This window comes from Anas platyrhynchos, chromosome 16 (assembly GCF_047663525.1).
Source record: "Anas platyrhynchos isolate ZD024472 breed Pekin duck chromosome 16, IASCAAS_PekinDuck_T2T, whole genome shotgun sequence".
Classification (NCBI taxonomy): Eukaryota; Metazoa; Chordata; class Aves; order Anseriformes; family Anatidae; genus Anas; species Anas platyrhynchos.
This window is the reverse complement of record NC_092602.1, coordinates 3,781,248-3,805,756: the sequence shown is the minus strand read 5'-3', so window position 1 is coordinate 3,805,756 and position 24,509 is coordinate 3,781,248. Positions and strand designations below refer to the sequence as shown.

Below are 24,509 nucleotides of genomic sequence, written 5' to 3'. Positions count from 1 at the left end.
CTCCGGCTCCCTTGCACCAGCCTCTCTGATTCTGCTGGTTGTGAGCTTCGTTGCTTTTCCTCCTTTTCCCCCAAAGTGGCAGCTGGCAAACAGCTTTGTGGAAGGTCACATCCTGGAGACGGCGCCAGGACAGCTATTGCGTGATCTGCCCGGGCTTTGTTGTGCTGGTCACCCCGGGCTGTCCTGCTCCAGGTGACCTTGGATGGAGCCGTTCGTTATCTGCTCTGCAGACACAGCGATGTGAAGGGCAGGCTGTGTTCCCCGTGGGGAATCGCGTTGTCTGCAGCCCTTTCACTGCCTTTTGGTTGGGTTTCAGGAGGCCCCACGCACTTGACCAAACAGTCAGGATCGTCGGTGTCTGAGCGGGAACGGGATCGGGAGCGTGAACGTGAGAGGGAGCGTGAAAAATCCATCCTGGTATCCACCACAGTGGAGCATGCACCCATCTGGAGACCCGGTAGGCTGGAGTGGAGCCCGGCTCCACATCCTGGGGCCCTTGCTGGGTGCGGGTAGGGTTGGGACTCTAAAACAAGGGGCCGAAACCCTTGCTTGTATTTGCCCCTAGGTACAGAGCAGTCCAGCAGCCGTTCCTCCTCGCACTCTCACAGCCACCAGCACTCTCCCGTCTCGCCCCGCACCCATGAGACCATCCAGCAGCGCCCCAGCGTGCTCCACAACACCAACATGAAGATCATCTCCTCGGAGACCCCCACCCCTTCCGTCCTGCGGTACGTCCCCACGCCACGCTCCCTGCCCCTTGCCCGGACTCCTTCCGAGGGCAGATGTAGTGGCTAATTAATGAGCACCACGCGGGCACCTCGGAGATGCAGCAAGGGTTGTTTGGGCCTTGTGGTTTAGTGGAGGACGTGTTAGTGTTAGGTCATAGGTTGGACTAGGTGATGTTGGAGGTCTCTTCCAACCTCAATGATTCTGTGATTCAGTCTCAGCAGGAGCAGGACTGGGGCTAACGGGGAAGTTGTGATGGGGAGAGATGGGTTTTGGTACGCAGTGTCTTTGTTTCACCTGGTGTTTTTTACTGCTACCAGGAAAGGATGTGTCCGCGTGCAGGTATCACTGCTCTTGCTGAGTTTCCTGCTTCTGGCGTTACGAAAGTGTATGGGCTTGTCCCATGGGTTTTCTTCCTTGTGGTCAACCATCCAGACCACAGCAAATACCCCATGGCCCATTATTGTGGGTGGCAGAGGTTTCATCTGAGCCTTCCTCACCTGCTCCAGCACGGGTCAACTCTGTGCTCAGAGCAGCTTCGAGTACCTCGGCCAGACAGGGCTAACACCCGGGCTAAACACTTGGGCTCTGCCAGCTGCTTAGCAGCACTCCCCTCTCACCACATGCTCATCTTTGCTTCGTCCTCTGTCACCTTCCAGCTCCTCATCCACCACTACCACGTCGCCGATCCGCTCCGCGGGCTTCCCCTCGGCCTCCGCCCTGCGCTCCTCCATCGGCGCGGTGGACGGCTACGCAGCCATGATGGACCCGGCCGTCCTGCAGAAAGAGGCCTCGAGGGCGCGGGAAGGCAAGGCCGAGCGATCCCAGCCTGACAACAACGTGTTCACCTCAAAGCTGCCCAGCGGGGCCGCCCTCGAACAGTCGCCTTCGCCTATTAAAGCCATGGAGTCAAGGCCTTTACCCGCCTCCGGGCCCGGTTCTTCTCATCACTATAGCAGAGGACAGGGGAAAAGCCAGCAGCACCATCACCCTCTGGACCAGCAGCACGCAGCCTCAGGCCCCGAGCAGCACAGTAGAGAAAAGAGTCAAAGTAAACCCTTTTCAATGCAGGAACAGGAGCTCCGAGCACTCGGTAAGACCACCACGACAGCGGCCAACTTCATAGATGTGATTATCATGCGCCAAATTTCTTGCGATAAGGGGCAGCGAGAAAGAGGCTCGCTAAGTAACGACTCCACTAGCGATGGTAAGAAATTGGAGGGGAGGGGCGAGACAGCTGTGGCCTGAGACTGATTTGATTTCGTTATTTCGTATTTTGAGTTGCACGTTTTGGCTATTGGCTTTGTCAGCTCCCCGAGTGTGCTTGTCCCGCTCCCTCCCAGTTGTTACGTTATTCCAGTCTTTATTTGTGTGTGTCTCAGGGATCTTCCCTTCTCCCACACTCTCTTAGTTTTTTTTCCATTGCCAAGCCCTGTTTTGCAAATGTTGTTCAGTTCCTGGTACTGCTTTTTACAGACAATAGCAATTTGCTAATTCCGATTTCCCCATAATTAGCAATTCCCAGGCAGTCTGTACGAAACAGTTGTGGGTAATAAATCAAAGGGGCTAAGATGAGAACTGGGTGTGTGTGAGCGTGACAGGGCTGCTGGCCACCCGACACATACGGCCCCGCTCGTGGCTGTGCCATCCCCTGCAGGGTCCTCGTGGGCTCAGGGGCTGCAGCAGGGGCGGCACGAGAGGGAAAGGTGCAGAGAGCTGCCATTTCGGGGGTCGTTCCCCCAGCAGATCGCAGGACCCACTGGCTGCGATCCCATGTAGGACACAAAAGCAACAGGAGGAGTTTCTCCGGATGGCAATGGGCTGGACTCAAGGTGTCATCTATTTGTCATGGGGCAAACCTTCCCCCAGAGCACCCATCTGGGCTCCCAGCAGCAGGCAGCACACGGGGGCAGGGGGAGGCCTCTTCTTCACATTGCAGCATCCACCAGGGCCTGTTGGCCTCCAGAAGGCTTTGGGAGGGCTGTGGGGGTGAGGGTGGCTCCCCCCAGCACGTGCCCATGCCGGAGCAGCACAGTCCAAGGCGCTCCCGCTGGGGCTGGCAGGGGCAGTGGGGCAGTGGGGCAGAGCACACCCCGGGCACCGGGGCCTCCCGGCAGCACCGCGGGTCCCCTGCCAGCTCAGCCTGCAATGGGGCAGCTTCTAGGAATTGAGCAGAAGGAGGTTGAAGGTCTGTGGAGGCAGAAGTCGTGTTACCAAACCCGCTGAGCTGGCAGGAGGCAGCGGGTGCCTCCTCCTGCTCCCCTGGGTCCTTTGCCCCTGGTGGCTGGAAGCTTGACCCGGCTGTGCCTCAGGTTCCTCCCTCTCTTGGAGGATAATGTTCGTCTTTCATTCCAGCTCTGCATGTTTTGATGGAGCTTGTGTCCGTGCATTGGGTTTAAAAGGCAGAGAAAGGTCAAGGAGCCTTCTTGCCCCCGCAGCAGGGAAGCCTGCTGTGTTTGCAGGAGGATCCTCGCACCCCGTGGGAGGGCCTGAGGTCCGCAGGGACCTTTTCAAGTCCCTGCTGTTGGCATCATCGGGGATTTTTTTGAGATCTGTGCAGCCCCAGGGGACCATACATTCAGCCAGACCTGCCAGGCCTCTCCTGGTCTCTTTTCTGCCCCCTTTGCTGCCTGTACGACTGCCCACCAGTGACCATGGCCACAGCACCAGGGTTTAACGCCCTTCTCCCTTTCCCCAGGCTTCCACGGTGGCTACAGCCCTGAGCGGATCGAAGCGGTGAGTCCCGTCAGCTCGCCCAGCCTGTCCCACGAGAAAGGGGCCAAGCTGCTGCAGGATGCGGACAAGGGGCACGGGGAGCACGACCCGAGGCAGAAGCAGCAAGGTGAGGGCAGGGACCGGCGGTGCTCGGCGTGAGCCTGAGGCTGGCACGGTGGGCTTGGTGCCCCGGTGCCGTACCAGGATGGTGTTCGGCCATCGAGGAGGGGGACACGGGTGGCACCTGGCTCCAGCTCTGCTCTTTGTGCCTCCTCCAGCCTCGCTGAAGGCCTCGGCCCCCGAAGCAGCCCACCTGCAGCACCTCCGGCAGCCCGACGGCCCCCAGTGCCAGCCCCTGCAGTCCAGCCAGAGCGTCAAGGGCATGAACCAGCGGGTGGTCACGCTGGCACAGCACATCAGTGTAATTCACCTGGTTTTCTCCTTCCTCTGGGGTGCACGGGGAGGAGGGAAGGGCCACATCCAGAGCCGATGTGAAATACATCTGGTGGGGAGGGCTGGGGGTGATGCTGGAGACCTCAGCACTGCTGGCCATGGGCTGGAGAGGGCAGGGTGCATTGGGCACGGTTGTGCCACGTCCTTGCATCAAAAATAAAGCCCCTCACAAGAGCTACTGCTGGCAGGAGGCAGAAATTACAACCCTGCAAGAACAAAACCTGCCTCATTCCTTCCTGCTTGCCCTTAGTTATGTCCTGCAAAATGAGAAGTAGAGACCAATTCTGCTTCTGACTCAATGGTTTCTTCTAGGAGGTCATCACCCAGGACTACACGCGCCATCACCCTCAGCAGCTCAACTCCCACATCCAGACCCCGGTGTACTCCTTCCCTGGGGCTGCGTGCCCCGTGCTGGACCTGCGTCGCACCCCCAGCGAGGCTTACCTGCAGCAGCAGGAGCACGCAGCAGCCTCCAGGATCTCCCCGCAGAACGAAGGAGGCAAGAGGTGAGCTTAGGGAATCAAGCCACAGTGGATCTGCCAAGCCATGGTGCAAACCCTGCCTCCAGTGAACCAGGGCTGAGGAGCTGGCAGATGCCCTTGGTTACGTGGCACCCCAGTGAGGTGCTGTGTAGGGCAGGCTGCCATTTGGCACCGCTGGATTTAGGATCCTCAGCTTGGGGCTTGCACGGATCACTTCTTTACATGGTCTAGGGTGTAAAGCTGCCTTCTGATCCAGGCATTTTTGCCCTGTGGTGCCTCTCTTGCCATACCTGTAGTTCTAGAGATACTTTCTAGACCCCATTAGAGTCTGTTTGTGATGCCTTCACAGTTGTTTAGGTGGGAAGGGACCTCCTGAGATCCTCCAGTCCAACCACCTGCTCAGGCAGGGGCAGATGGAGCCAGTTGTGCAGGGGCCAGTTGGGTTTTGAGCATCTCCACTGATGGAGACCTCACAACCTCCCTGTGCAACCTGTACCAGTGCTCGAGCACCCTACAGTAAAAAAAAATAAAATTAATAAATTGTTACCTTGCATTGAGGTAGAATTTGATGTGTTTTGGTTTGTGCCTGTGGCCTCTTGCCCTGTCACTGTCCTCAGTCTCTGGCACTGACCTTTCAGACCACAGATGGTGCAAAAAAAAAAACAACAGAGAAGCATGTTTACCATTGGTTCAGAGTTAATTTTCTCTTCATCAGTCTTAGTGAATCAGAGGCTCATTAGACACATGCCATGTCTCAACTCTAATTGCCCATTTAAAGCAACACCTTTATTTCTTTTAAAGTCACTTCTAAATCACGCAGACAGCAGCACGAGGAAAGTCTGATTGCTGCTGTGCTGAGTTGGAAAAAATGGGAATCTTTGCCTGGGAATCTGAGAAGGGGGTTTGTGCTCCCACCCCCAGTCCAGCGGTTCAGTGAGACCCAGATGTGTCCAAGGAACAAGGAGGTCTCCAGACCTGTGGTTCCTTGTCATTGTGTGATTATTTCCCCAGCTCTGCATGGTCTTAGAATTGGATTCGTAACATTAGAGGAGAAAGCCCAGCCCTGGCCACCCAGAGATGAAAAAAAAAAAATGAGAAAGAAACCACAGAAAGAGCAAAGACGTAAATTCCCAGAACTGGCCGTGAGGAATTCCTCACGGACTCGACCCTGGCTGCCTCCCAGGCACCGGCTGCACTTGGAGGGCTGCATCCATCCCCTCCGGGCTGCCTCCGAAGGGATGGGGATGCGCTGTGCAGCTGGGGGACGCTGGGGCTGAGCCAGAAGGTGCCAGGGCTGCCCCCTCGCATCTCCTGGGATATTTGGGGCAGCTGCTGGCTGGCCTGCTGCCTGGAAATGTGGGCCACAGCTCAGCCCTGCTCTGCACGCCTGTGGTTCAAAACATGCCCGGGGCTGCGCTGCTCCAAGGGGCTTGTGTCAAAAGGCGGCGTGAGCCCGCAAGGGTGGGGAAGGCTTTGGCTCTTCTCCCCGCAGTACAGCAAGCTATTTTAGTCCTTCCCCCCAGCCCCGTGCAGAGACAGAGGATGTTGCAATAAAGCGATTGCATCTCATCCCCAGGTCCCCGGAGCAGAGCAAAGCCTCAGCCAGCGGCGGGCCGGACAACTGTATCGAGCCCGTCTCTCCACCAGACGGCGTGGGAGAACCGGAGCACGCCAAGAGCGCCACGTACCCGATCCTGTACCGCGAGGGCGAGCAGATGGACCAGAGGTACCACAGGGCATGGGGGTGGGATGTGCCCGGCCCCCTGCTCACCTGGACCAGGAGGACAGCCAGCCTTTGCCTTGCCCTAAGACGTGGCCCCATCCCCGCTTAGCTGGGGGCTCTCCCCTCCTCACAGCTCCCATAACCCAGCAGCAGGGGCCAGCTGGCTACCGAAACCTTTCCGAGGAGCTGGCCTCCATGCTCATCCTCCTCCTAGACATACAGCCACAATTTTGGCCCAATGCTCTGCGCCACAGCCCAGCCACGTCCCGTCCCCCTTTGTCGCTTTATCCCAGCAGCCCCCTTGCGTCCCCCCAAATCCCCTCTCCTGAACGCCTTCGCCAGTCCCAGCTGAAACGTCTCACTGTAGAAATTGTCTCCCTGAGTGTTGGGCTGAGCAGGAGATCTGCTGGTAGGGAGCTGAGCTTTAGGTCTGAGAAGGGCACTTAGTTGGGCTCGGTGGGAAGTACTCAGGCAGAAGATTTTCTTTTGCATCCAAAAGCAGAGTCACATCCCAGATCCTTACACACCTGTAAGGGTGCTGCAGCTCTGTGCAGTACATTCATGGTAGGGACGGGGAGAAAGGTTGGAAATCCCAAATATCTCAGGAGCCCCAGGCTGATTAGGAGGAGTTGCCCTAAAGGAAGAGGCCTCATGAGGTGGGACTTTGTGACTCTGGCCTTGCAGAGGTTGCTGATGGCTTTTTGCTTTGCAGGATGGGGTCCAAGTCCCCAGGAAACAACACGCAGCCTCCAGCGTTCTTCAGCAAGCTGACGGAGAGCAACTCTGCCATGGTGAAGTCCAAGAAACAGGAGATCATCAAGAAGCTCAGCACGACCAACAAAAATGAGACGGAGTACAGTAAGGACATGTGGGGAGCGTATATGGGGGCACTAGGGGGAAGCTTTGAGGACACATTAAACAAGGGAGATTTGGGAACGGGTGCTGCTGCATTACAGGCTGGGAGCTCCCAAAACCACCCCATGCTTTTTTGGGCAGTGCAAGTGCCAAATGCTTTTTAGGTTGAGCCTCCCCAGCCCTGCTGGTGCCAGCAGTGGCAGTGTGCATCTGGGAGGTTTCCCAGCCGCGCATCTCCCTGCTGTGGGGCTGTCAGTCTCACCCGTGTGGCAGTGTCAGATAACCTCAAGAGGAAGGAAATAATGAGCTGAGCACGGAGGAGACTTAAGAACAATTGATATTTTAATGAATGGCCAGCCAAGCTGAATCCTCCCTCCTTGAGATGCATCTCCCCCAACCGTTACTTTAATCCTTACATCAATATTGGTATAGCTCTGTAAAACTAACCAGGCTGGCTTATATTAGAAATTCAGCCCATTCATTCATTAACCACTAATAGAGTAGATAGGATCATAATTTAATTTAGCCCAGCATTATACAGTCAATACTAATTCAATTTGAATCCATCTTACAACAGCTGCATTGGATAAGAGCGACCAAGCTGTCTCGTCTCCTGGATGGTGTTACCATGAGCCAACAGCATTGTTATGCCCCTTTGGGGACGTGTGGCTGAACCCTGTGACCTTCCACACATTTCCTTATCAAGGGAAAATATACAGAAATAGGAAACACCTCTCATTTGATGAGGATTTCTGTTATTCTAAGGAAAGCGATATCCAAGCCAAACAGCTCAGCTAAAAGGGAAAATATTGATTTAACGTTTTTCTCCTCCTCCTCGCCCTCCCCACTGCCCAGACCTGCTCCATGGATGTGGGGATGTGAGCCTTTGGAAATCCCATAGGCAGGAGAGGCTTTAACTTCACAGAGCTCGTAATCCGCAGGGCCGGAGGGAGGGAGGGAGGGAGCTCAGCACTGAGCGTGGACATCACCCTGGGTCTCTGGGCTCTGCTTTTCTGCCCTTGCCCAGCTGATGAGACGTGCCTGCTGTGGCCCAGGCGGTATTTATGGTCCCAGCCAGCACCTGCAGACCTGCTCCTGCTGCTGCCAACCCCTCGGTGCTGTGATGGGCTCAGCGAGGTCTCATCAGGGCTGGCAGGGCTGGGCCAGCCTGCGTGCGCTGCTCTGCGTACTGAAGAGCTTCTTTGTTTTTCTCCAGATGTTGGGCAGCCTGGGACAGAGATTTTCAATATGCCAGCGATTACCGGAGCAGGTAACTCTCGCGCTGTCTCTGTACCGTACCTCACTCCATGCAGAGCTCACCGCTGGGACGAGCAGGAGGCTCGGTAGATTTCGGCATTTCCTTGTTTCGTTGTGCTATAATACCGAGCGCTGTGGCTGGTGAGAGAGTGGAGCCCTGGTACTCTCTGTAGCTCCCAGTGCGATTCCTCTGAAAGCCTTGCAGGGTTTGAGGAGAGGTTAAAAGCTGAGCTGAGGGGCAAAGCAGGAGCTGAAATGGGGGGTTAGGGGCTTCCCGAGAGGCAGCGCACCCTCCCCAGGCCTGCTGCACCCGTGGCTTTCTGCCCCGCTGGGAGAAGAGGAGAGAGAGAGGCTCAAGGAAGGGGTTTTGGCAAAAAGGGGCCGAAAGCAACCCCATAGGGTTGGGCAGGCAGCGTGGCTTCCCAGCCCGAGGCAGGAGGGTGGCACGGAGGCTGTTGAGCTGCTGCCATCTGCGTCCTGCACAGCTGCAGAAATGTCGGTGTGGGCACACAAATGGCACCAGGAGAGCCTTCTGCAGGGTTTCACAGCAGCACCCAGCCCTTCCCATCTCATCTGTGTGAAGGTCCCGTGGCGTGGCTGGGGCTCTGGGACCAGGCTGCTGTCCCAGAGGGCAGGAGGCACATCCTATACATCCTGCCTGCCCCCGGGGATCCAGCCCTGCCAGCAGCGCAGCTTTCTCCAGTGAATCCCCACTGACGAGTATTAATTAATACTTAATCAAGTATTAACACCCTCCTACAGCGGGGACGCCTCCAGGTTGTTCTATTAATAATTAAGAGGAGGAATGACCAAGGGGAGGAGCCGGGGGCTGCACAGCAGCAGGGGGGTGCCACACACCGGTGCCACACGCGCTTCCCGTGCTGGTCTGCATCCGTAGCATGCTGATATGTCCTGGGGTGAGAGCTGAGCCCCGGCCTGGGGGCAAGAACTTGTAGGGTAGGGGCCAAGGATTTGTGGGGTAGGAGGGCAAGGACTTGTGGTGAAGGGGGGCAAGGACTTGTGGAGCAGAAGGGCAAGGCAAGCCGTCAGTGGTGTCCTCCTTGGGAAGAAGCGGCTCCTGCCAGCAGCCGGGACCCGATGGTCCGTGGCAGACAGAGTTTAGGGGTGAAGCCTGACCTCCCCAAAGCCTCCCCTGGTTAAAGCTGCTCCTGCTGTGCCGGAGGGAGGAGCAGAGCGTAGGGAGCCGAGGAGCAGGGTCTGGCTGGAGGGGGACCTGGAGAGACCTTGCCCCTTTGCAGGACAAGGGGAGCCGTCCCTTTGTGAGCGGAGAGGCAGCAATCCCAGCACGAACACCCCCAGGACGGGGCGAGCTGGGGGGGGCTGTCGGGGGGCTTCCCTCGCCAGCCCGCTGTTTTTGTGTCTGTATTTTGCCCTTGCTTGTTCCCTGTAACCGCCGCGTTGGGAATGACGGTCGCGTGGCTGAGCCTAGTGCCCTCTGGTCCCTGTGCGGCGCTGCACCATAACTGCATGGCTTCTGACACTCACAACCACTCGGACACCACCACCTCGCCTCTGCAGCCTGTCCCGTAGCCACGGCCGAGCCTGGGAGGGGGCCCTGGTCCGCCGCGGGCCCCCAGCCCCATGGGGAGGAAGGGAGTGGGATGGGTGAGGGGCTTGCGCGAGGAGGGCTGGAAGGACTCTGCCCTCTCCCCCAGCATAGCCTGGCCCCGCGGGGTCTGTGCCCCTCCCCGGGGGCTGCTCCCCACCTCTTAAGCCAGGGCCAAAACCTGGGCACCTCTTTCCCATCCAGTTCCATGGGGTTTTTCCAAACGCCCCCTCTTCCTACCCTGTCTCTTCCTCCATGGAAAACTGCCCCAGCCTCAAAGTTCTCCGCACACCTACATTTACAGACCCCAGGGGGGGTCTCCACCTCCCCATGCACTGCTCCCAGCCGGGTGGGGAGCGCAGCCCCCTTGGTGCTGCCACCCCCCCGGGGTGCAGCAGAGACCCCTCTCCCTTTCCCCACTTCTTCCAAGCCCTCCCCAAGCCCCTGGCCCCAGGCAGATGGACACAGCGCTCCCTTCCCACCGCCAGCCCCTGCCAAGCCCTGGGGTGGGATGGAAAAGGGAGGAGGAGGAGGAGGAGGAGGAGGAGGAGGAGGAGGAGGAGGAGGAGGAGGAGGAGGAGGGGGGCCAACCCGCGCCGAGTGCTTTGCAGAGCTTTACAGAACAAGATGACAAAGTTTGTTGCTTTGCGAGAATGTGCTGACTGTTTGTTTCTTCCCTCCTCCCTTGTCTCCTTTCTCCCCTTTCCCCGTCCCCCCATCTTTCTTCTCATTTGGCCCCCCCATCTCCCGCCCCCCTCTTTCCTCCCCCTCCCGTATCTCCCAGGGCTAATCAGTTGTAGGAGCCAGTCGGTCCAAGAGAATTCCAGTACCAACATGGGGTTGGAGGCAATAATTAGGAAAGCCCTAATGGGTAAATATGACGAGCAGTGGGAAGAGCGCTCACCTCTCAGTGCCAATGCTTTTAACTCTCTGAATGCCAGTGCAAGCCTGCCCGCTGCTATGCCCATAACTCCTGCTGATGGACGAAACGAGGACGTGCGCTCCTTGCCAGGTCTGCAGCCCTCTCCACCTTCGCTCTCTCTGTGTTATTAATTCTCAGCCTTTGTTTTTTTTCCCCTGTTGCGGGTGGATTTATTCCCCCTCCGCCCTCCCGTTTTTGTTCATTTTGGTTTTCTTTTCTCCCTGCCCCAGCTTTGAGCTTTGTGAATCCGCTGATTAATCCTGGTCTTGTTTGATGTTAATTTAATAGTCTCGGAAGGTGCTGTTGCTTTCTCTAAACCACTGACCGTGCTCTTTCCCCGTCTGTTACAGTTTTTTTTAATATCTCCCTTTTTTAAAATCACGTAAAGGAGGGTGGGGGAACCCCACACCCAAAAGACCAAAGCCATAACCTAAAAGAGCCACCCCAAACCGCCTGTAAAACCCCCTCCCGTGCCCAGCACACCCAGCAAAGCCCCTTTTGCTGTGCCTCGGCCCCAGGCAGCAGGAGGGGATGCCGGGTCCAAACGGGCAGCGCGTGCCCGGAGCTGGGCTTCCCAAAGGACAGGAGAGGGGACACTGGGCAGGGTCACGCTTCCCTCCCCACCCTAGGCTCAGGGGTGTCAGGGCAGGGTCTGGCTGAGACAAACAGGGCCTGGAGCGAGAGGAAGAGCTGAAGGGAGCCCGAAGGGACAGGTCAGGGAAGTCTTCAGAGACCAGGGCTGGGGGCGAGCCCCTGGGTACTCGGAGCCTTAGCACCTGAGGGCCCCAGCCAGGCACTGCAGAGGGGTCGCTCAGCTTTGGGGGGCTGGAGCAGAGCCAGGAGGGACATTCTGCACACCCCCAGCTAAGGAAGACAGGTCAGGGAGAGCTTTTGTCCCCCGCACACCCACTAAGGGCACGGTGGTGCTGGGGGCAGCCTCAACCCCGCGTGATGCTGGGGCAAAGCCACGGGGACATGTGTTAACATCCAGGCCAGCTCAGAGCAGGCGCTCCCCGGCTTGCTGCAGAACAGCTTCTCTGGCCACTGCATGATCCCAGCAGCTTCTTCCACCCGCGCTTCCCTGTGCCCGGCAGAGGCTGCCCAGGGCTGGTGGGGTGGGACACAGAGCCCATCCATCTGTCCATCCGTCCCCCCTTCGGGAGCTTCCTCCTGCTTAGTTGGGCTAACGTACCCAGCACAGGCTCTTTTGGCCCTTAAGCCTTTCAAAATCTGGCTGATTTTGCTGATTAAGGACCACAGGGACGGGGAATACACTCAGGGTGGCGGCACCCTCGTGGCCACGGGGTCCCTGTATCTGCCACAGCGTGTGGCACGTGGATCCCTGTCCCTCCCGTGCCACCACCCGCAGCTGCAGGCTTTCAAACCGCGCGTGGTGCTGGGGAAGCGCTGGGTGCATGCACTCCTCCCCCCCCCTCCCCGACCCCAAAAATCCATCGCGGCCCGGATCCCGCGACCGCCTCCCCGCGGGCCTTGGTGACGAGCGGGCACTTCTCTTTGCAGGAGGAGGGGGAAAGCCAAAGATCGCTGCCAGGCCCAACAGCCGCAAGGCCAAGTCCCCGGCGCCGGGTCTGTCCTCTGGCGAGCGGCCGCCGTCCGTGTCCTCGGTGCACTCGGAGGGGGACTGCAACCGGAGGACGCCCCTCACCAACCGCGTCTGGGAGGACCGGCCGTCATCCGCAGGTAGGGCCCTGGGGGGGCCACGTGTCCCCACAGCAGCCCCCTGGGTGAGCCCCATGGTGCTGACCCCCCGCTCTCTCCTCCCCACGCAGGCTCGACGCCGTTCCCCTACAACCCGCTCACCATGCGGCTCCCCAGCGGGGTGGTGACGGCGGCCCCCGCCGCCCCCCTGCCGCAGGGGACGCCCGGCAGCCAGCACCACGCGTGGGACGAGGAGCCCAAGCCCCTGCTCTGCTCCCAGTACGAAACCCTTTCGGACAGTGAATGAAGCAAGCCAGGGGCAGGGAGACGGCGACCAAACCGACGGCGCGGGGAGCGAGCGAGCTGCCCGGGGCGAGCACCCAGCGCCCCGGCCCCGCTGGCTCTCACGAGCAAAGACGCAGGAGCAGAGCTTTTTTTTGGGTTTTAATTTTTTTTTTAACCTTCTCCTCCCAACCAGCCAATTTGGGAGGCGACAATTTTTTTTGTTGTTGGTTTATTTTTCCTTTTTTTTTTTTTTTGTTTTGTTCTCAACATCTGGAATTTTCTGCATCCTCTTCAGTCTAAAAAAAAAAGAAAAAAAAGCCTTAACGATACAAAACCCAAGGATCCCACCTTCGTCCTTGCCAGCATGGCTGAGCGGTGACCCCGCGCTCGAGAGAGGGACTGAGTGGCCACGCACGTCCCAGGGCCACGCGCACATGGACGCTCTGCTCCCACGGCGCCGAGTGAGGGGCTCCGTGGGGCTGTGCCACGGAAACACAAAATCTTGAGATGGTTTAAAAAAAAAAAAAAAAAAAAAAGATTTAAAAATGTTGAATAGGATCAAACCTGGTTTGGTTTCCCCTGGCTGATCTGAGGGTGTGGGGAGCCCATCGTCCTGGCCGCACGCGCTTTGAACGCGGCTGGGAGGAGCAGGGGAGGGAGGGAAGATCCGTTTCTGAAAAAAAAAGCTGGTCCCTTCGGTGATGGATATCCCGGGCTGCAATTGGAGTGGGAAGAGATTTCCCCGGGGGGGGCTCGCGCGCTGCCTGGGGACGGGCTTGGTTGCTTTAAGTGCATTGTTTTCTGAATGGTGAGAAAAGGCAATTGTAAATTGTATTGGTCTACAGGGTATATTTTTGATACCTTCAGTGAATTATGTCAATATTTTACGCAAGGAAGGACTTAAACAAAACACAGTATTACATGCTGTAAAAGAGGTTCTGTTCTTACACACAGGCTTTGATGTGTTTGTCCATTGTATGGAAATGTTTAAAAAAGAAAAAAAAAAAAAAGGTAAGAGTGATCCATCAAAGTTGTCTGTAAGTCAGGAGAATGTATGAACTTAGATTAAAAAAAGAAAATCTTGCCATGGTTGCAGGGCCCCCCGTTACACACACCTCTGCTAATTCAGCAGAATCCATTTGCTGGTTGCAGTCGTTGATTCTCCAGAGCCCTCCAGAGCTGGCCGGGTGCAGGGGCAGCGTGGGCAGGAGGCCGGCATGGCAGGGAGTTCACAGGAAACTTTAAAAAAGAAAAAAAGAAAAAAAGAAAAAAAAAGTTTTTATTGTATTTTTGTGATACACACGAATGCTCTACTTTACATTATTTTTTTTTCATTCCATGATGTTGGATCATATCTGCAGTTACATGGTTAAAGAACAAAATATTAGACTTTTTTTCATTCACTTCTGCTTTCTCGCTCTGGGGGAGAAAAATGGCAAAAAAAAAAAAAAAAAAAAAACACAAAAAATGTATTAAATGCTTCGCATTCTATACGCTAGAGGAAACAAGACCACGGCACAGACTTTCCGCCTCTCCCGCTGCGGGGGGAGCCAGCCCGCGCCGCCTTCCAGCAGCTCTTTGATCCGCCGCGTGTCAGACAGCGAGGATCGCCTTGTCACGTTCTCGATGGTTATTTCTTTTCCCCCTGCAATGTTCCCAGGGTGATTCTGATTTCAAAGCAAGAGAATGATGGTGTTTGTTGTTTGTTTGGGGCTTGTTTTTTTTTTTTGTTTTTTTTTTTCCCGTTTTGTTTTGTTTTCCGTTTTTTACAATGTACAGGTTTTTAATGTTCATCAATGTTTGTGTCTTTTCTGTTGTGCTTTTTTTTTTTTTTTAAAAAAAAAAAAAAAAAAACGAGACAATGCACAAGCGATGTGGAAGTCTTTCAGTTCCCAGGTTATTGCTGCTGGTGTCTTCATGGCTCTGAGATGTAAAGCTAACAGAGCTGATGTCTGGGCATAACGCTATTAAAGTGTCGCAGATTTTGCTGGGATCCAAAATTCGACCCATCTTCAAAGCCGCCTCCTTAACCTTTTCAGACAGAGAAAAAAAAAAAAAAAAAAAAAAAAAAACACAACAAAGAATAAAGTTACCACTTGGCACAGTAGCAATACTGTGTGCTGCTTTGGTGTCTTGAGGAGAGGCCGAGCCAGGGGCAGGTCGCTGCTGAAGAGCGGATGCGGTTGGCAGGGCCGCGGTGCCCAGAAGCGTGGAGGAGCGATGTGGAGGTGGTGGAGCTGGCGTGAGGACAGCCTGGCTCGTTTTCTCCATGGCTGGGGCTCGCTTTCTCCACCGAGGGGACAGCCCCGGCCTCACAGGCTGTCCCAGCACCAGCCCTGGCTGTGGAGATGGCGCTGAGCTCAGGCGGCGGGACGAGGCGCGGGGCTGCCGGCGCTCCCTCAGCTTGTGGCTCACAAAGGGAGGCAGTGGGTGATATTTGGGTTCCCCACCCTTGGTGTCACCCTCACAAGCCCTGCCACCACCCAACCGGGGCAGTCTTGTCCCCTTCTGCCCCAAGGCATGGCCCCTCGGGACATCCCACACCAGCCAGAGGTGATCCTGAGGGCTGGGCTGGGCTCGGGGCCTGCTGCCTGAGGTGAGGAAAGGCAGCGAGGAGCTGCCGAGGCACCACCTCACGCCGCCATGCAGCAGGACGAGGTTACACGGCCCCATTCCCTTTTCTTTGCCCTTTCCACCACGGCTTCGTGTGCCTGGAGGAGGGGTTGGAGCTGGTGGGGCTCACCCAGAGGCCTGGAAGCACTGAAGCAAAGCCGAGGCCCGGCCCAGGGCTGCGCTGTGAGGGACTCGCTGCGTTTTCAAGAGGTTTGTGAGGTACTTTTTTTTTGTCGTGAGGCTGATGGCTGTGTGGGTGTGTAGCCTGTGCAGGGCGGTGTTTTGAGGAGGGGTTGGTGGTGCCACAGGGCTGGAAGGGCCTTGGTGGCAGCGGTTCCATGCTGGAGGTTTGGCCCTGTGTGGGGTACGTGTGTGGGGTTGGCTTCAGCGGGGTCCTGCCCTGGGGGAAACCTGGAAGCGGGGAGCTGCTGCTCCTCCAAGTCACAAACACTGCAAGCGACACCTCCCCGTCCTGGCCCTCACGTCCTCCTGCCAGCCAAAGGCTCTGTTTTCACGCGCTTTTGCCCCAAATCACCCAAGTCGTCGTGCTGCCAGCCGTGATGCATCCCCATCCTGCAGCCAAGGAGGAGAAAGGCACGTTAAGCTGTTAGAAAAACAAAACAACCCCAGTGTAAAGGTAATGTTAACCGACTTTGTACAAACTGGCAAGCAAATTACTGGGCAATTTATTGTTTCAGCTGTACCGAGGGGGGAAATATCTATCTTTTGTACAAGCAAATTGTGCATAGCTGTTTTGAAGTGAGTTGTATGATAGACGGGGCTGTACATAGAAACCACAAGGTGTAAATATTTACGCAGCTTGCTCTGAAGGGGTGGTTTTCTTCTACTGAAGGTGAAGGGTTTGTTCACTGTTATTTTGCTCAGCGCGCCCACCAGCAAGCGGTGTGGGCAGCAGTGGCCGAACACTGCCTGACTGTTTAAATAATAAAAAGGCAAACAAACAAACCAAAAAAAAAAAAAAAAAAGCTTCTTTGCCAGCAAAATACAGCTCTCCTGCTTCTTTCCATGTGTAAGCCCAGGAGGAGCCAGTTGATGCCCCAGTGTGGGTGGGAGCAGGGCGGGTTGGGGACCCGGTGGTGGTGGGGTGCAGCTGGGGAAACCCCCGGCAAAATGGGCTGAGAGAGGGGGAAAAAGGGCTGCTGGTGGCTCTGCAGGTGGGAGCAGTGGTGTGTGCCCCGGGCTGGCCTTGGCACTGGCACAGCGTTGGCCCCACGTTGCATCGTGTCCCCCCCAGGACCCAGCGGTGGTGCCTGAAGGACCCTGCCCCAGGTGGGCAAGGGGGGAGATTGCTGGCTGGAGCCCGAGGGGCATCGCATGCTTCTACGGCTTGCAGGTGGGTGCGCTGGCTGTCACAGCCCCCTCTTTGCCTCGGTTTCCCTATCTTTCCCCATCATTAATGTGTCTCCCAGCAGCCTGAAGCATCTCAGAAGAGGGATTTTTCTTCTTCCCCTATTATTATTTTTCTTATTTATATTTTCATTTTATTTTACTGAGCTGCTGCCTGCAGCTCCCCAGACATCAAACAGCCCCTGGGTTCTCCTGCAGCGGGATGTGTTTGGCCACCGAGGCTTCTTCCCCCGACCCTGCGTGCCCCAGACTGTTTTTGTTGGCTTTTCGCAGGGGAAACAAAAAACCCTCCCAAAACAAAACAACCTCCTGGAGTTTTGTTTGGGCCTGAGGAGTGGGGAACGGACCCAGGGGCTGGGGGACCCTGGGCCCCAAGGATGGCTCTGGGACCCCTTAACCAAATGCCACCAAATACACCCCTTGGTTTCGATGCTCCTTGAATATCAGCCAAGAAAAACAGTGTTCAGCTGTGGTTGGAAAAAGAAAAAGTTCTGGTGGTGGATAAACCCTCCCAAGCCCTGTAGGGAATTACTGGGGAAGCTAATTAGCTCTACCTAATTAACAGCTGGGACAGAAGCGCTGGTAGCTGTTTGCTGCTCTGGATTGCTTTACCCCTGATGTCCGTCCCGTGGGTTTTGGTTGACTTTGGCTGGGGCCGCAGCCATCAGACCCCCACCCATGTCTGTACCCACGGGATTATTTTTTGGCATGGGAGGTTGTGGTGGGGGGTGTCTGGGGGCTGTTTGGAGCACGAGGTTTGTGCTGCTGTCTCAGAAAGTGGCCCACAGGAGGAAAGGGGCCTGGGGCTGTGCTGCAGGGGGATATGGAGGAGGTTTTGTTTCACAGGGCAAGTGGTGAAGGGGAACCGGCTTCCCGCTGAGGTGCTGGGGCTGAGGGATGTGTGTGTGACTGTGGAACTTAACCCATTAGAGGGCTGTTACTGGTTTTGCACTGAGACCCTTCAGCTGCCTTTTCTGTGGCTCAGAAATCGGTTTTACACATAATAATAATAATACCATTTTGCTTCTCAAAGGTGCAATGGGCATCTGTGCTTACAGGTATAAGGCACAGCATTTAGGGTGCTTAAAGATCCATTCAGGCTGCCCCAAATCGTGGGGGATGCTCCTGGGCTGTCTGTGGTCCTGTGCCACCCCGTTTGTCTGTCTGGGGACGCACGGTGTCTGAAAGGCTCCTGTCCCTGGGCTGGAGAAGGATCCACGCCAGCCTGAGAGCCCTGCATGCACGAGGTAGAGATGTGCTGGCTCCTAAAGCCTGAAGGTCTCCGGGCCCAATGAGAGTGGTTTCTGCTGAAGTTCCTCCTGGAAAGCCTTGCTGCTCGGGAGGCAATTAGAAGTTAATAAATAGCACAAACAGAAGCCAGGCTGTTCAGCTTCCCGCCTCAGGATTTCAGTGGTGATGAGGGCTGACAGCAGTTGCCCTGGTCAATAATTCACACTGATGCTGAAGGAACAGAAGGTGGGAAAACGCTATGTTCAGGGCCAGCACTCATGATTTAATGATGGAAAACTTTAGGCCTACTTGAAAAGCTCTTACATAAGGAGATGAAAATGAAATGGGACAAAAGCAGATGGCTTCAAAAACCAGCAATAAAGAAAAATGTCAAAAACCCAGACTCACTCAGGTTTTGGTTTGGTGGCAAACAGGGATTTTTGGAGGGGAGAGGAAACATAAAAGATGTTCCCTGATGGCTTTGTCTTGGACAGAGGCTATAAGGAGGTGCAGGAGCACCGTGACCTTCTCCTGGTGGTGAATTGATGTTTAGTTAGGATGATGGGGCTGGTGTTTTCCTTTGTTTTCTTTTCTTTCGGAAAGAATTAAAGCAAGAGGAAGATATTTTTTTTCAGACAGGCCTGGACGAGTCAGAAGAACCGTGAGGAAATGGAGTGAGACAGCGGTCGTCCTCCCTGCATCTCTGTGCTCCAGCTTCTCCATCGCCCCGTGCGCCCCACTGGTAGCAGGAAGAGACATGGCTGTGGCACCCAGCAATGGGCTTGGTAAGATAAATAAAAACAGGTAAAAACACACCAGAATACAAAGGACACTTGTCCCTGAACCCTTCACAGGAGGCAGGTTGTGCCCAGCAGCCCCTAAGCAGAGCACGGGATTGCAAAGTGAGGAAAAAATTGGTAATGGCTCCTAGGAGCCCTGCAGCAGGAAGCGTTTCCTACCGTCCTGGCAGTGGCAGTCTACATCACTGCTTAGTTCTTGTGATTTGCCATGAAATTATGTATGCTCTCTGATAACGGTGTGGAGGGCTGAAGAGATGATTTTGGCAGTTGATGAGATGTCGCAGGCTGGCGAGTGGCTTGGAAGGAAACCAGAGAGGCTTTTGATGCATGCCTGGCTCTTATCGGTGCTGGGCAAGGGCACGGGGAACTTTGGCTAATGCTGTCTGGTTTGTGAGCCCAGCCAGGGAGGTCTGGGCTCACACGAAATTTGGGAAAGGTGTCACTGTGCGCGTGTAACAGCTGAATTAATCGTCAGGTTTGTTTATCCTCTCATTTTTGGCCTCCTGTAATTACCAAACTGTGTATTTGTCAGGGCTCCGGGCAGCGGAGTGGCAATAAATCACTTGCCACTGACTGGAGGTTGAGCAGTGTCTGAAGCGAGGTCGGTGTCACCGCCAGTACAAGTGCAGCAAGGAGCTACTGCTATAGGGTGTTCTGCTTTGAAGCCGACGCTGCTTTAAGCTCGGCAGGGTATTTAGAAAAAGCAGCAATTGTCAGTGAAGCTTGATCTTTGGCCAGAGATTTTTGCTGCCCTCACCCAGCTTCTTTTCATATTTATTAGTCATTCGCAATCTCTTTGATGGCTGGCTATGTGCCAGCTGGGAGAAAACTCTGGTTGTATTGCTGAGGAGATGGCAGGGGCAGGAAGTGCCACCACGCTCCCATCCGAACGTCTGCTCCCAAGGATGCGGCATGCCAACTCAGCACGGTCCCAAGCTCTACTTGGAGCAGCTCCACCGTGTGCACTGCGACGGCCCCAAATCTGCTCTGGTGAGAGGCAGATGCTGAAGAAGTGTGAGCTCCTCTCTTTGTGGAAGGCTGGAGAGCAGGCAGGCAATCCTGGTCTAGCTCTGCCCAAGATCCAGGGAATGTTTTCTGCTGCTGCTTCGTCCCAAGCCCTGTAGAGAAAGCGCAGTGGCTGCCAGAGGTCAGGCCCGAGGAGCCTGGCCGGTGCGTGCCTGGAGGTGGGCGCCAGGTCTGGAGCTGGATTCCAGTTGGACCGAATCAGAGCTTCTCCCCACAGGGATGTTAATCCCGGGCCTTGGGTTAGAGCCATCTCCAGCTTTTGTGGTTTTGGAATAGAAAAAGAGCTCCGTTCTGTTCAACAAATCCTTATGCCCCGTCTCCAGACCCAGATGACAAGTCACAACCATTTCACGTGGTGCTGGCCCCTGAGACATGAAACCCATCTCACTGCCCTGCACTGGGCCCACTTTTAAGCTACCAGGCAAAGTTCAGTCCCCGTGGGCTGCCGGAGCGTCCTGCAGAGCTGCTCCTCCATCCACTGGAGAAGGAGAAACCAAGCGGCAGAGGTTGGAACCACGCAGCAGAGGTTGCTCCTGGGTCTCTGTGCAGGGGGAACAACCTTTTTATTAGGTCCAGATGTTCCTTTCTGCCCCGGGCCGTGCTGGGAAGTAAAGCAACGTGTGTTAATGTTGGCTGGAAGAGCCTCGCTGGAAACAGGCTTGAAGGAAGTGGGGTTTCTCCTGCCCCCCGTGTTCTGGGTGCACCAGGGCGATGGGCCAGCTGGGGCCAGCACAGGAGGCACAGGCACAAGCAATGGGGGCGATCTGAGCAGCCCTGTTTCTTTCAGTGACCAAGAACCTCCCAGCTGCAAGCAGGGCTTTAACCAGCCGCCCACCTCCCCAGGGCTTTCTGGTAGCCACTCGGCCACTTCTGCTGTCCCCGGGCCACCAGCAGGTGCAGGAGGGCCAGCACAGAGGAGCTCGTGCTTCCCTCTGGGCAATGTCCCGCCAGGTTCGTGGGGCGATGCGGCGAGCCGCTCGCTGCGCAGGGAGGACTGTGCGTGAGGGGCAAGGCTGCGCTCCAGATGTTACTCCTCACCATTAGGCAGTGTTTAAAAATATAGGAGATTTTTTTCTTTCTTTCTTTCTGAGCGCGCATCGAGGAGATACCTTTGGAGGGGGTGAGCGGCAGGGAAGGGGCTGGGCATGGGCACACAGCAGGGCTCTCCCCAAGCCAGGTGCTCGCCCCTCTGCCAGCGGAGCTTTGCCAAGAGCTGCACCCAGCACTGCTGGAGCCGGGCTCAGCCGGGTCCCCAGGGTCCAGTGCCAAGCCTGGAGGCTGTCGAAACACGTGGCTCGTTAACAGTGCATTCGGCTACGGCTGGGGCTTGCGCACAGGGCTGGCGCTGCCAAAATGTTTACAAGTGCTGGGGGACTCGCAAAGGGCCCAGGCTGCAAAGTTGAAGGGCAGAGCCAGAGGCAGAGCAGCACTGTGCTTAGCAAAGGACCCCGAGCCTGGGGTGCTGCTCGGCTGCTCCCCACATTCTCTTTGACAGTGGGCTCCCGCTGGAGCTGTAGGGAGTGGAGATGCTCAATTCCTCTCCCAGCTGACAGGGAGTGGGTGTCTCTGGGTGCTGTATCCCCTGCTTCCATCTATATTACAGGGCAAAGCCCATGAGCAACCAGCCAAGGATGCTTTAAGAGGCCTGTGCTGCTGCCATCCAATAGAGCCCCACTGGAAGCTGGACCCGAAGCTAAAACCCAATTTAGGGCCAGCTCTGCACCACAACGGGCTGGTAGCTCCATGGCACCCATCCGAAACACAGCAGTGGGCATCAGCACCTTGGGAGCATACAGGCACTGGGCAGCCCCTTCCTAAAACCATCCTACAGCGAACGCCCTGGAGGGGCAGGTGCTAAACAAACTCCGTCGGAAGCACGGCAAAAACCCATCTGTGATTGGAAGAGGTCAAAGAAGAGTACGAAGGCTTTTATTTCCTGAGGCATTTGTCAGTAAGACAAATGTGTTTTCTTAAATTTGCTGCGTTCTCCTAGCTGGCCTCCCACCCAAATGGCCTTCCACTAGCATAAAGCAGGGTGTTGGCTTGTGTCCTTTGTAATCCAATGCTTGTGGACTCAGATGAGGAATTGGTTGGATCGCTGCTTATTATCAGTAAGTGGGGCATGCATAAAAGAAATGGGCAGATTTCAACACTACATCTATAGCTGGTTTCCTGCCGGCGTGTTCCTCTTGCCCTTATTATTTATGTTAAAATGATAAATGGGGGATTGATGGTTCTAGCTGGTTTATGAATAAGCAGATTTTTTCACTGCGGAGCCCCAAGGGAGGGTAACGTTTCGACAATCCCCCATCAAAGAGAAGTTTGTACTCACGTGTGCCTGCATGCATGTTTGTCTGTGTGTGTGTTTCCCTTTCCTCCATTGCATTGCACTTGGGGTGCTTTGCACTGTCCCTCCTCTGTGCACCCCTACTGCATGTCCTGGTGCCACCGTAGGTTTCCCAGGGCACGTGGCCCCTTGGCATTGCCTCCCAAAACCATGAGCAGGGCACCTGGAGCGGCTTGATCCCCAGAGTGATGGGTGATGTGCTGGGGGGCTGCATGGCCAGGGAGCAAGCACAGTGCTCTGCATGGAGCAGTGGGCCCCTGACTGCAGTGGTCAGCTTGGAAAAACCCTGATCCCATTTGTATTTCAAGGAGCTGGAAATAGCCGCTGGTCTCAGGATCTGCTTGTGAGAGAGGAAGAGCCCCAGGGAGCTGATTTGGATGTTTATGTGTACAGAAATGTCTAATCACCGGGCTAGGATGGGCTCAGGAAGGGAATCTGGAGGTGGTTAACTGCAGAGGAGGATATTTTTATGCTAGAAATGTGCTGTCCGCCTGTTTGCTGGGTAGGAAGGATACGATGAGCATCAAAGGCTTGGCAGGACGAGCGTTTTCATCCTCATAGATGTGAACTCCCTGTCTGCCTTGGACTCTGAGGCGTGGAGCTGTTTGGATCCAGCATCATTATTAGAAGCAGAAAATGGAGCTCATAAAAACTCCATCCTTACACCCCCAAAAAAACAATTCCAGGACCCTCTATCCTATTTGAGAACAAACTATTCCTGCATCAGTTGCCCCCTGCGGCTGAGCATGTTGTCAGAGGAAGGGGACTCGGTGCAGAAGCTGTGCAGGGCCGGGCAGGTCCTGGCCTTCTCTGCAACAAGCCAGGAGAGGCAGGAGCAGGCAGGAGTCGGGTGCCAGCGCTTATCTGCCACTGGTCTGGGAGCTACCGCAGTGCTGCAGTGACAGCCTGCCACCCACCCACGTCTGCTCCCCACAGAGCTGCCTTTGGTGGCCGTTCAATGTCCTGTGCCGCAGCAGAGGCAGTCTGTGCCTCAGCCCAGGCGTGCTGCTGGTCGTTCCTCTGCACAGGCACAGGCCTGTGACCGTTCTGAGGACTGTGACACAACTCTCCTGATGTTTGGTACTGCCTAGATCTTCCAAAGACACTTCTGTGGGTCCAGGCTGTGACATTGCCATCTGCTGAGCCAAAGGAGCAGAGATCGAGCCCAAGGCCTCGCACGTGGCAGTTCCAAGCTGGCAGACTGGCAGCAAGGTTTTGCTACTCCAGTATCAGGTCAGATTCTTTTTCTGTCAAATCCCTTCACTGTTTCTTGGCTGTACATAGCTGTGGAGTTAGACTGATAAAGGCATCGGTGGAATTGGGATCCCAGCATGTGGGATTTTAGTATTATTAATTTGTATCTGCCCATTATCAGCAACTTCTCTAGGTGAGGCTTTTGGCACTTCAACGCAGCATTCGTGCTGTCTGTAAAACCAGCCTAAACCTTTCCTTCTGTTCATAAAGGCATCTCATCCAAGCTCAAAGTCCATCCATTATAACTTCAGCACCTTGTAATCCCTCAGAGATATGTGCAATTACTCTCTGAAATATCCCAGGAGCAAAACTAATACCAAGCATCATCTGCTTAAATTTACAACATCCAAATGGCACAGTAAAAGCCACTAGGAGTTAGCTCATCAGAGTGCGCTTGCCAAAACACATATCCTGCATCTAATACTGCTTTTGCTTCTGAGGATTTAGCTGCCACCTCAGGAATCTTCATTGGACGGCATTCATGTCTTACGGTTTTATTTAAATAACAGGAGTGGATGCACGTGTCCTTCGTCTGGCGTTTGGGTTTCGACCATCAGACTTGCCCAGTCCGTGCATCCCCTGCCTTTGCTATGCTGTTGCCATTCCTCAGGTGCTTGAGCATGAGCATCTCCCATCCTTCATCCTAGGAGCAGTTCAGCCATAATTTGTGTCAAAAAAAACTTGGGATGAGGACACGGGCATTTCCCGTGCACCTGAAGCAAGCCTCTTGCGTAACGTGGCTTTCCTTCTCCTTTCCATTCCTTAGCATTTAACAGCCGTTTTCATCCAAGCCTATTGACTTCATCCCTATAAATCCAATATGATTTTTCCATAAGGATTAGTGTCAGATTCTCCCTGCAGACATCTTAGGTCTTGGAAGACAGCTGAGAGCTCTACTAATAGCTGGCTGGTGAGCCCCAGGCATTTATAGCAATGGGTTTAAAACATATTTCATGGCTAGGCAGGGTTTTAGCCCTGATGCAACCCATCTGCCTTCGTGATTTGGAAAGCCAGGAAGTAGCATGGGCCCTGGCAGTGTACGAGGATATGGGTACCTGGCCATGAAAGAAGCATTACAGTGGTTCTGCCTGCCCTTGAAGGGCATGGAAAAGCTGGGAGAGGAATTAACTAGACTGAGCACCAGGGCTTCATAGCTGGGTAGAACAAGATTGAGCAGGAAGAGGGAAATTTAAGATGAAGAAATTGTAAAACTGCTGACCAGTGAAA

At 55.3% G+C, this 24,509-nt stretch overlaps 1 protein-coding gene across 25 annotated transcripts in view; it reads left to right on the top strand.

Moving 5' to 3' along the window:
* Nucleotides 1-14,437, top strand: part of NCOR2 (nuclear receptor corepressor 2) — a 221,886-nt gene extending 207,449 nt beyond the window's left edge. For 16 of the 25 annotated variants that reach the window (XM_072024399.1, XM_072024398.1, XM_072024395.1 and 13 more), the window contains 12 exons: nucleotides 317-457; nucleotides 566-728; nucleotides 1,386-1,933; nucleotides 3,425-3,568; nucleotides 3,720-3,862; nucleotides 4,207-4,400; nucleotides 5,953-6,102; nucleotides 6,812-6,957; nucleotides 8,171-8,224; nucleotides 10,563-10,790; nucleotides 12,222-12,401; nucleotides 12,491-14,437. In XM_072024399.1, coding sequence (XP_071880500.1) covers nucleotides 317-457; nucleotides 566-728; nucleotides 1,386-1,933; nucleotides 3,425-3,568; nucleotides 3,720-3,862; nucleotides 4,207-4,400; nucleotides 5,953-6,102; nucleotides 6,812-6,957; nucleotides 8,171-8,224; nucleotides 10,563-10,790; nucleotides 12,222-12,401; nucleotides 12,491-12,666 — 2,267 coding nt within the window. In that variant the 3' untranslated portion in view covers nucleotides 12,667-14,437. The remainder of the gene's footprint in view (nucleotides 1-316; nucleotides 458-565; nucleotides 729-1,385; nucleotides 1,934-3,424; nucleotides 3,569-3,719; nucleotides 3,863-4,206; nucleotides 4,401-5,952; nucleotides 6,103-6,811; nucleotides 6,958-8,170; nucleotides 8,225-10,562; nucleotides 10,791-12,221; nucleotides 12,402-12,490) is intronic. The other 9 variants (XM_027469767.3, XM_072024413.1, XM_072024401.1 and 6 more) reach the window with 5 other exon arrangements.
* The last annotated feature ends 10,072 nt before the right edge of the window (nucleotides 14,438-24,509 follow it).